The sequence below is a fragment of the Calidris pugnax genome, unplaced genomic scaffold (genome assembly GCF_001431845.1).
Source record: "Calidris pugnax isolate Ruff unplaced genomic scaffold, ASM143184v1 scaffold460, whole genome shotgun sequence".
NCBI lineage: Eukaryota > Metazoa > Chordata > Aves > Charadriiformes > Scolopacidae > Calidris > Calidris pugnax.
Genome location: NW_015091195.1, coordinates 175,806 through 186,907, shown reverse-complemented (window position 1 = coordinate 186,907; position 11,102 = coordinate 175,806). Strand labels below are relative to the sequence as shown.

Here is an 11,102-nt window from a genome sequence, read left to right as displayed (position 1 = left end):
GCTCTGGGTCCTCACAGCCACGGGTGGCAAATGGATGTGGCTGAAAGAACCCAAATACAGCCCCAAGAAAGAGGGTTCCTGTCTCTTGGGCTCCATGGACCCGACACGGTAGGACAGAGCAGCCTGAAACGGCCAATAATTAAAGGTCTCACACATTTTGGGTCTCTCCACACAATTAAAGCTACTTCCTGGCCCTACAGCCCATCCACCTGCTGCTGGTGGAGCAAAACCCCCACCAGCTCCTTGACCAAGTCAAACTGTCAGCCCTGAGCCTCCCCGAGGAGGAGCAGGGACACAAATCAAGAGCTGCTGAGGGGGTCACCAATAGATTTCTGTGATCCTGGCCACACACCCCACTGCGGAGAAACCATGGGGTGCAGGAAAACACCCAGGAACCAGGAGCTTCCTCATCCTGAGCCACAGCTCAGAGCCAAGAGCCCCCTCGGCCACCCTCACCTGCAAAAACCCATTTGGTTTTATTCCTTCCACAATTCGCCCACGGCTTAAACTAACAGCTGAGGGAGGGCACTGGAGAATTATCACATGGGTTTAAGAAATAAAAAAAATAATTGTAGGACAACAAAACAAGGAGCATGAGACAAGAAACCCCCCGTGTGCCACGTGCTGCTCACACTGGATGTGCCCCAGGCCTGAAAAAAGTGCTATCAGGAGGAGCAGTGCCCTCGGATTCACTGCAGGAACGAAGCACCACAGAGCAGAACACCAGGGCTGCTCTCCTCTTATCCGTACGAGACCCTCAGCACGCGTTACGACAGGATCAGAGTGGCTTCATTTCCATTTCACAGCAAATTAGCTCGCTTTACATGTCTCTTCCATCCCCTGCTTCGAGCTGGTATCGGAGGGAAGGGAGAAGTCAAGTTCATGACCTCTTCTCCGCATTAATACCCCGCAGACGAGGCTTCTGCTTGTTCTCCTGCTGGTTATGATCAAGATACAGCTCTGCCCGCCTGCAGCCAGGCTGCCGAGAGAAGACTTTCATTTATTATTAATCCTAAAAGCCATTTAAATTTACATAGCGCCTTTCTTTCATGCGGCAGCATCCCAAAGCTCTTTGTAAAGCCTCACGTGGGCTATAAGCCGAGATCACTTTATCTCCCCGAAACAGGGGCACGTTCTGGGCAACAGGGCTGGGGAGGAGCGATATAAAAGGGTTTGTCGGGGAGATAAATGGATCCAGCTGAAGAGGAGAAGGGAAACGTGGAGGGAAACAGGAGGGATCCAGACCCAAAAAAGCAAAGCCGTAGAGGAATTTCAGCTATTTGGTGCCCCCTCTTTCTGGCTGCTGAAGGTGGTGGCTTTACTGCAGCGGGTGAAGGGGGGGCTCAGCAACAGGGCAGCCCCCCCAAATCTACCCAGGGATGACCACGGCCGAGGAGCTGCAACTCAAAGCATCAGGAAGTTCTTCTGGCAGGACTGAGGAACCTAAATCTCCTCAATAACCTGATCTCTGAGCAAGGCTGACGGGCAGAGGAGACGCAGAGAAATTTTATTCCCATCTGTTTTCTGAAGGGAAATAAAGCCCCAAGGAACAGAGCCTGAGATCAGAGCCTTCCCTGGGCTCTGGAAGAGGAACTGCCAGCACAGCCAGAGCCCGGGGTGACTCAGGAGAGGCCACAGCACAAGTTGAGGGTGAGTATTTGCACAGTTTGACTCAGGCTGTTTGAGACTTTAGGTAATGGGGTAAGAAGACGCTTCCAGCCCCTGCCACCCCTGCTCCGAGCTCCACGCAGCTGAATTACAGGACATGGACTTTTTAGAAAGTCGTAGTTCTGGTAAAACTGGGAGCAGCAACGAGCAGGGAGGAAAGGGCAGTCGGGCAACACCCTCCCTGGATGGCGAAGCATCACTGACACCCATCCAGCATCTGCCAGCACCAGGGGCCAGGGTGTCTTTCCTTCTTTTCCTGCCCTGCCCAGTGAGCAAACTGCTGGCAGCGCCCAGAGGGTCGGCCCAAAATGTCAAGTTCCTGAAAACTCCTATGAAGATCAACTCTCCTTTTTCCAAGGCAGCAAGTGAAGATGCCTTCACGAGCCTCCTCAAAACCTGCCAAGTTCCTGAAAACTCCTATGAAGATCAACTCTCCTTTTTCCAAGGCAGCAAGTGAAGATGCCTTCACGGACTGCACCTGGAGTTGAGACTGAAAACCTCTTCAAGGCTAGTTTTAAAAGAAAACAAAAGCAAGAGAGCAAAACTCACCTCTGCAAACTGTGTGGAAGGGCCGTCGTCTATGCCGCTGCCATCTAGAAAACTGAAGGAAAACAGGCAAGTGAGTGTCATCCCCTCCAGAGAGCAGCTCCCCGTCCGGGTTAAACACAGGAGCGAACGCGAGCGCCATGGACCCGTGTGGGCCGAGAGAGAAAGGGCTGAGCAAACCCAGCCCGCCCGTGCCAACACAGCCGAGTCACTCCTGGGGACGGGAGAGGACTAGTGAAGCTAAAAAAAGGCTTGTTTACGTGGATGCTATCCACAAAATTGGTTTCTAACCATCTGGACCCTGGAAGAGTTGCCTAAGAGGAGATCTACGACAAGGCCGCCTCTGGGGCCTACGATGAGGCCTACGACGAGGCCTACGACGAGGCCTACAAGGCCGTCCTTGAAATGGAGCATTCTGCAAACAGGACCACGTGCTGAGCGCCCCACGGGACCCCTCCAGCCTTGCCTTAAGTGACAGGTATACCCTTATATTTAAGAAGAGGACGTAGCGTGACATTAACTCCTCTCCCCCTCCACAAATTCCTGCTGCGGGAAGTCTCAGAGAGCAAAGGTTCACGTAACCGCTGGTGTCCTTTCATCTTGCCTACCCTCAACCCAAATAAAGCCGTTTTCTCAGCAATTACTCAAGACCAAATATAGTAAGGACTGAAAAGGCATAATTTTGGATCCCTAATTTGCCGGCAGCGTGTTCTGCTGAGTGACCAATGACTAAATCCAAGGCAAAAAAAGGGTATTTCTTTCTCTCTCGGCCTGAGCTGTGAAACTGGAGACATGGTCAGGAGCCTGCGCTGGGGCCAACAGGGGCAAAAAGGTATGGCGACTCACTGAGATAAAAGCTTGAGTTCTAAAAAAATAACGTTTTTCACTCTCACAGAGCAAAGAAACAAGCCTCAAAAACCCGTAAGCGGCTTTTGTTCACAGGAACCTTAATTCACAACTCCCATTTTCTTGGAAGTCTTCCCTGAGCCCTTCTGCCTGGCTCTAGCACGATACCAATGGCCACTTGTCTTTTCCTTCTCATCCAGTATTAAGTCCAAATTCACACTAATGTACAGCTTTTCTTTTGCATTCCTTATTTTATCCTTGTTTTCCACAGTTTTTAGAAGCTTTACACCGGACATCTTACAAACCCAGAAGAAACGTGAGCGTGTGGTAAAACAAGTGGTGCCTCCACGGCTACGGTACCTGGAATCATCTGTGACTTCTTCAATAAAGCCGGATTCACATCTCGGGCAAGTGTATTCCTGAGGAGACAAGAAGAAACTGGTTTTAGCCACCCAACTTGCCATTTGGGGGAAAAAGAGCTCAAAAAGTGAAAGTTCCAGGAGGGCAACATGGATTCCTGATCTCCGCCTCCCTCAAAGACCAGAGTTTCGGTTTCATTAAGAGGATTTTTGAAGCCGGGTGGTTACAGCAAAAATTCTTAACCCCAATTGAGAATTGTGGAACAGAAAAAGCCACGGCCACGCGGAGATCCCAGATTCGGCACTGGCGGGTGGAAGAGCTGCTTGCAGGGAAGCACGGGGGCAGCAAGAGCTTTTAGGAGCAGCGGGGAAGATTTCTTTAGAGGAGAAAAGTTCCTCAGTTTTCATTCTGTGGATCTGCTTCAATTTAGAGCAAAACCAAAAAGTACCTCCACATACTCCCTCCCCATCCCATCCCACAGCAGGAGACGGAGCCCTCCCAAAACCCACGCTCCGGACAGTGATTTTCCAGCCCGTGATTTGTGGCTTCTATGTCCAAAAATAAAAGCTTCCTGATAAGAGTCTCGCTTTCTTTACTCACGCTTCCCAGACCACAGATAAAAACCCTCCCAGCGTCCCGGGAACCACAGCCTCCAGCCCTCGGTGTCCAATCCCGCTGCCCAGACCCGGAGCCGGACGAGGAAGAGGAAAGATAAGAGACTGTCCAGTTCCTCCACTCGACCCAGCTCCTCCTCTGAATTCCCAATGTCCCGCCGAGCTCGGGGATCCGATCGAATTCCCAGCGCAGCGTTACCGGAGCCGGGCCACAGGTGAGAGATCTCCCGGCCCCGTAACACAACCCCTTTGCAGAAGCAGCTCCAAATTCACCCACATCTTTTTTATTTTTCCTTCCTCCTCGCTTTCATGAAACACAAACTTCGCCGCCCCATCCCGGCTCCGTATCCTTTTCCCACCCAATCTGAATTTCTCTGGGAACGGCACATAAGCTCCAGGGATGGAGAAGAGCACAGCAGGGGGGGGCTGCCCACAGCAGCTTCGCTCCCCAAACCTTTGGAACCCCCCCCAAGCCCGCGACGGGAGAGGTCGAGCGCAGGATTTTTCACAAAGGCCCATTTAGGGCAGCCCAACGCGTGGTGGATTTTTCAAAAGAGCTTCAGCGGCGAGCATAATGGGAACTGATGGGTGGTGAGCTCTTAAAAAACAGGGGGGGGGAAAAAAAAAACAAAAACCACAAAACCCACCCCATCTGGGGTTTTCGGCTTTGCATCCGTGAATTGTGAGGCCGACGAGAAAGGACACGTGGGTTTGGAAGAGGGATGTGCGGCGCTGGGTTCTGCGGAGGAGAAAATTGAGGGGCTAAATCCCCCCAGGGAGAGCAAACCCGGCTGCCTGGCTGGGAAAAGGGGGGGTACAGCACGGACCCACCTCTGAATAAAAATTAAAATGAAGGGAAGAAGGAAAAAAAGAGCTTTTTCAGGGTGGGAAAAGGCTCTGTGAAAGGCAGAGCGCTCTCAGGTGTCCCTCGTCAGAGAGGCTGGGTTTCAACTGCAAACTAGAAGCAAGGAGCTTCTTTTTGAGGTGGTTCTCAAAAAGAAATGAATACCAAGCGAATCAAAAGCCAGGCACTAAAATAAGGGGTCAAAAAAGCTCGTTTCACACCGTACCACCTCATTTCACACCGTCCCGCCAGGCTTCAGAGCGATACCCAACCAGGAGGACATTCTGCGCTGCCTAAAAAGTCCTTCCCTTCGCTCATTTCCAGCATTTTCCGCCTCAAAACGACCACATTAGAAAGACGATTTGGGTTTTTTGTGGGTTGTTTTTTTTTTTTTTCCTCTCTAAACTTAGCAGCGGGCCGTGCCATCGGGGACGCTGCGGGTCCGATGTGTTTCTGGAAGCTTTTGAATGTTGCTTTTTCTTTTTTTTTTTTTTTTTTCCCCTGTTATAATCTGTATGGAAATTACCAGCATCTTGCCCAGAAGCTCGAATGTAGAGTCAGAGCCTGAAGAGAGATAAAAATGGCATTTGGGATAAATAGCAATGGGGGGGAGGGAGAAGGGAAACCAGAACAGACGAGGGGAGGCGGGTGGGATACTGCAGAGCCACCGCGTGCACCGAGAGGCACCAGCCCTTCGTCTCCCCTCCCCGCTTTCTGCCAGAGGTTTAGGGTTTTTGACGGAGCCCCCTCCAAAGGAGGAGCTCAGGGGGTGCCCCACATCCCCAAAAATTACCACCGTGACCAGGGTGAGCGCAAGGATCTCATTCCCTAAGTGAGATCCAGCCACAGGGCAAAGAAAAAGCCATTCTGGGGAGGAACAAGAGCATCCTGTGGCTCCCACCTCCCTTCAACCTGGTGCTTAGCGTTTCCCAAAAGGAAAAATTAAAAGGAAATCCCACCAGGAGCCCTCAGTGCCCATGGCTCTGCCCAACAGGAGCCCGTTGTGCCCTGCTGATGGGAGACACAGGCTCATTAAGCAGCTCGTTTCCGAAGCAGCCAGAACAAGGTGGCACATACACCTCTGGTGGGAGCGACGTCGCTAGACCTGGTCCTACCTCGGGGCAGAAGTGATGGACTCGGTGGTGTTTGGTGTTTCAGCCTCTGGTCTGTGGGTCTGTGCACCCAGGCAGTCCCACCTCCCACCCTCCCAGTTAGGAAAAGACCCCTGTGGAACCAGCACACGAGCCAGGACCGTGTCCCTCACCCTGGGAGCTCAACACCTTCTCCCCACGTCCTCCTTGAGGCAGCTTCTCCCCTCGACACGGATTTTTACCATCCAAGGACTTTCCTCGTGCTACGTGGAGGCTGTGGCCAGAGGGTGTTGAGAAGCATAATATAAAGTGTCTTTAAAAAGGCAAATTCTTGGAGGATTGTGACTCTTAAATCCAACCGCAGGTACGGTCTCCAGCTCAGGAGATGCTTCAGCAGAAGAAGGTCTAGAAGAAAGTAACCTCAGTAACATCTCGTCTGTCACTACCTTGTCCCTTATCCCTCTCAGAAAGAAGAGCCAGGGCTCAGGTGACACAAGACAGCTAATTTCATGGAAAAAAAAAAAACAAAAAAACCCTTATAGGTGTTTTTTTTTAAACTATTTTGCCAAGAGAAGACGAAGCAGTTGTCACAGCAGACGGCAGGTGACATCAAAGGCCCTGGACACCTTGTCCCTTATCCCTCTCAGAAAGAAGAGCCAGGGCTCAGGTGACACAAGACAGCTAATTTCATGAAAAAAACCCACCAAAATCCCTTATATGTGGTTTTTTTAAAAAATTTTTGCCAAGAGAAGACGAAGCAGTTGTCACAGCAGACGGCAGGTGACATCAAAGGCCCTGGACACCCCTTACCTGCTCCCTCCTGCACAAACCTGTCTCCTCTGCCCCAGTACCCGACCTCAGAACCTGCTGCTGCTGCTTCTTCTTCCCCCCTGGAGCAAGGACTGAGCCGTTTGAGAGACACACCTTCGCTATAAATATTCATGGCGTTGTCACCGGTGTCACAGACGGGGCCCGTCACATCCTAACCTTGACTCCACTTCAGGGTTCTTCACCCAATTCAAGCGTTTCAAGGGGAAACTCCATCACCCAAACGCTGGGGGTGGCAGCTTTTAACCGAGTCTGGCACCGGGTGGAAGGTCCATCATCCTCAGCCTCCATCCAGAGCTCAAGGGGAAGGGAACGTGAAGCTCCAACAGCTCTTCTCCCAGCGGAGACCCTCGGGCTTCACCCCAGCAAAGCAGCCAGGATATTTCAGTGGGGACAGGTATTTCGGCGGGGACGGGAGCCCAGCAGGGATAAAACCAGCCACGGCAGGGATGAGAAGAGGCATCACTCCATCCTCCTCCCACCGCCTCCGGGGAGGGCAGAACGGGGCCGAAAAGAGGCCACCCGGCACTGCAGGAGCTCTGCCGTGGCCCTGTCAGGACAAGTGTCACCACACACAGCAAACTGAAATCACTGGCAGGGGACGGCGTTAAACGGCAGCCGATTCCGGCATCAGACCAGGGCTGCGTTCTGGAGGGCAGAACGGGGCCGAAAAGAGGCCACCCGGCACTGCAGGAGCTCTGCCGTGGCCCTGTCAGGACAAGTGTCACCACACACAGCAAATTGAAATTGCTGGCAGGGGACGGCGTTAAACAGCAGCTGATTTCGGGCATCAGACCAGGGCTGCATTCCGGCTGCTGGGGCAGCAAGGAAGGCAACCCATCAAAGACCCAACGCAACCCAACGGAGCCCGTCAAGGACCCAACACAACTCAATGGAGCCCATCAAAGGCCCATCAAAGACCCATCGCAACCCAACGGAGCCCATCAAAGACCCAACGCTACCCAACGGAGCCCATCAAAGACCCATCACAACCCAATGGAGCCCGTCAAAGACCCATCAAAGACCCATCGCAACCCAACGGAGCCCGTCAAAGACCCAACGCAACCCAACGGAGCCCGTCAAAGACCCAACGCAACCCAACGGAGCCCGTCAAAGACCCATCAAAGACCCAACACAACCCAACGGAGCCCGTCAAAGACCCATCGAAGACCCAACACAATCCAACGGAGCCCATCAAAGGCCCAACACAACCCAATGGAGCCCGTCAAAGGCCCATCAAAGACCCATCGCAACCCAACGGAGCCCGTCAAAGACCCATCGCAACCCAACGGAGCCCGTCAAAGACCCAACGCAACCCAACGGAGCCCGTCAAAGACCCATCAAAGACCCAACACAACCCAACGGAGCCCGTCAAAGACCCAACGGAACACAAACCTTGCCAAGACCCAACACAAGCCCATCAAGGACCATCTCAACTCAACCTTCCATAAGGACTACAGGCTCCTGCCAACTCAGAGGCAGCCCCCAACCGCCCCAAGAGTGCCAGAGGTCCCACGTTTGAGGGAGCTCAGTCAGTGCCCTCTTTACCCCCTCTCTGGGAGGCACCTAAACCCCTTCTGCTGGGAGCCCTCACCGGGTCCCAGCAACGGCAATGAGAACCCTGGGGGTTACGTGCCCGCTTTGGAGGGAGTCAGTGCCCCCACACCTCTAAATCTTGCCCCATGAGCAGATTCTCCTGCTCAGAGGAGGGTCGGTACGAAGAACAACCTCCTGGACAATCTGCAGCCAGGGTTTTACTTGAGGTTACCATTATCCTGGTGAAAGCAGTTAAAAAACCCCCCAAACCAGTGCCCTCAGCATTTTGTTTTGTTTTGGCAAAGACGGGGAGGGAAGTTATTTGTCTGCAGCGAGAGAAAAAGAAGTCAGGGGTGCAGGACCATGTCCTGGTCCCAGCAAACGGGTCCAGCTCATCCCAATTTATGGCTTTTGGTTCTGCAGATCCTCCCCCCATGGAGCCAGTAATTGTTCTGCTGGAGGGAAACTGAGGCACGGAGTTACTGGCCCAAAAGAAATCAGCACTGGGGCAGACTGGGGTGTGCACGGCCAGTGCTCCTCCTGCAAGGCAGGGTGATGGCCACGTAGCCACGAGGGGACCCTCCGAGGACACACCAAGGGGAAGCAGCAAAAGCAGCTCCCAAGGTCACCCCACTGCAAGCGTGGGCACAGCAGCCCCATGGCTACCTCCTCCCCACAGCTGGGGGTCCAGGTGACACCACGGTCCTCAAAGGACATCTGGGCAACCGAGTGAAGGTTTCGAAAGCCTCTCCCAGCCGAGCCGGGGACCGGCAGAAGGAAGTTCTGGTGACGCTTCCCTTCAAAGGGATGATGTGAAGGAACAGGTTTGGGGACAACTGACGGTCCCCAGCAGGTCACCAGGAACCCGTCTGTCCCCATCCCCTCCCCGGGGCCCGGCCCAAAGTCGAGGGGAGATCTGAAAAGAGCAAAGCAACTCATTACCACGGCTCCGAAGAGACAGTTTAACACCCGGAGCATCACAACCTGCATTTCTAGACCCACCGAAAGCTCCACCACGCTGGTCCCCACCGAAATCCAACCGGCTCCGAGAGGAACCGGAGCGGAGCCCGGAGGGAGCGAGAGGCAAAACGCCAGCCTCCGGCGAGGCCTCGACCCCGAGCTGGGTTTTTGGGAGCTCCTGAAATAGAAACTGGAACAAGACGCGCCGGGAGAGCTGGGCAGAGGATGCAGCGACCTCTTTTAATGCCCACGCAAAGCAGAAAGGACCCAGGTCCACCCGGGCTCCCCCATTTAGAAGCAGAAGAAACCGTTTTCGTCAAATCCCAGCAAAGGAAAAAAAAAACAAACAAACAAAACACCTTTGTGGAGGTTTGAGGGAAAGGTGTTTCGTGGCACAGACCTGGAGTTTGACTCCCAGGACAAACAAGAAGGATTGTTGAGGCACCAGCCCGAGTCTTGGGGATGGAGGGGGTTTAAGCAGGTTTTTGGCCCATAATTCTTGTAACAAAGTACATTTTGTAGGTTGGAGGGTGAAGTGCTGGAGCCAACGATGGATGGAAACGGTGTGAAAAAAGAAATAAAGAGAGAAAGGAACAAAATCTGGGAGATGGGAGGGAAAAGAAGCACCCCAAGGTGAAACTACCGGCTCCGGAGGAGGGGAGCTGGGATGGATCAGGATGCAGATACCCAAATTCCACCCCGTCAGAGCAGGATAAAACCCGGGGGGGATGCTCCCACCTGCAGAAGCCCCCACTACACCAGGGTCCTCACTGGGTGCAAGCACTTTCGGGGCCCTGGGTGCCCCCCTCTTGCTGCTGAGGGGCCACGGCGCTGCGTTTGCCTGGATTTTACCGAAATCAGGGAAGGGGCTCAAGGTCTGCGTGTGTCCTCGCTCCTGTCTCGGTGACAGAGAAGGACAGGGAGGGCTCCAACACCCTCGGGCAGCAAAGGAGCAGAGAAAACCGCTCAGAAATGAAGTTTTTTGGGTTAATGCAGCTGAAAAGTCCCTGCCTGCAGAGCCCCGAGCGCCCGCAGTGACAGATCCGGTCCCCGAGCAGCAGCAGAGCAAGGGCAGAGCGGGAATCCCACTCGGATGCAGCCACAGCCCGTGGATAACGGGGTCCCCGAGCAGCAGCAGAGCAAGGGCAGAGAGTAAATCCCACTCGGATGCAGCCTCAGCCCGCGGATAATGGGGTCCAAGATACCATTGGGAACAGGAGCATCAGCCCAGTCCTGTCCCCCCCCAAAATCATCCCCCAACCTCAGCAATCACAGACCAAGCCTTTCATCCTCAAAACCCTCCAAATTGGGGGGCGGGGGGGGAATATTTAAGTCACACCAGCCCAGCCCCACTTTGCTGAGGGGCCACAGGGATCTGTCACCTCCCTGCTCCCCCCCCCCCAATATGGGCTCCCCAGATATGGGGGGCTCAGTCCCTCGGGGTTGGGGGACAGCAGTGATGAAGAACCCCTCGTGGGGTCAATTAGGGGGTGAAGGTTGGGGGTCACACCTGGGAGGGGGCCACATGCAGCCCTCCCCCCGTCCCCCCAGCTCCTGCTGCAGTCTCCTCCTTCCCAAAAGGCTCAGAGGGGTCACCCCTCTCCTGCAGCCCCACAGATGTCGGGGTGTGGGTCAGCCTGTCCTCAGAGCTCCTGTGGGGTGTCACCCTTCTCCCCACACAGGGGAGGGGGGGGCACCTTCCCCCCACAAGGTTCAGCAGGATTTGAGAGCCCTTTTCTGCAGGGGGTGGGGAGGGGGAGCGTCACCCCCCCAAGCAATGGGTGTCACCCTCTTCCTGGGGGGTTTTGG

At 54.1% G+C, this 11,102-nt stretch overlaps 1 protein-coding gene across 1 annotated transcript in view; it reads right to left on the bottom strand.

The window, feature by feature from the left end:
* Nucleotides 1-11,102, bottom strand: part of RNF115 (ring finger protein 115) — a gene marked incomplete at its 3' end in the record, with an annotated part of 36,813 nt that overhangs the window by 25,335 nt on the left and 376 nt on the right. The window contains exons 2-3 of the mRNA XM_014959590.1: nt 3,421-3,479; nt 2,218-2,269 (exon numbers count right to left, since the gene is read on the bottom strand). Coding sequence (XP_014815076.1) covers nt 2,218-2,269; nt 3,421-3,479 — 111 coding nt within the window. The remainder of the gene's footprint in view (nt 1-2,217; nt 2,270-3,420; nt 3,480-11,102) is intronic.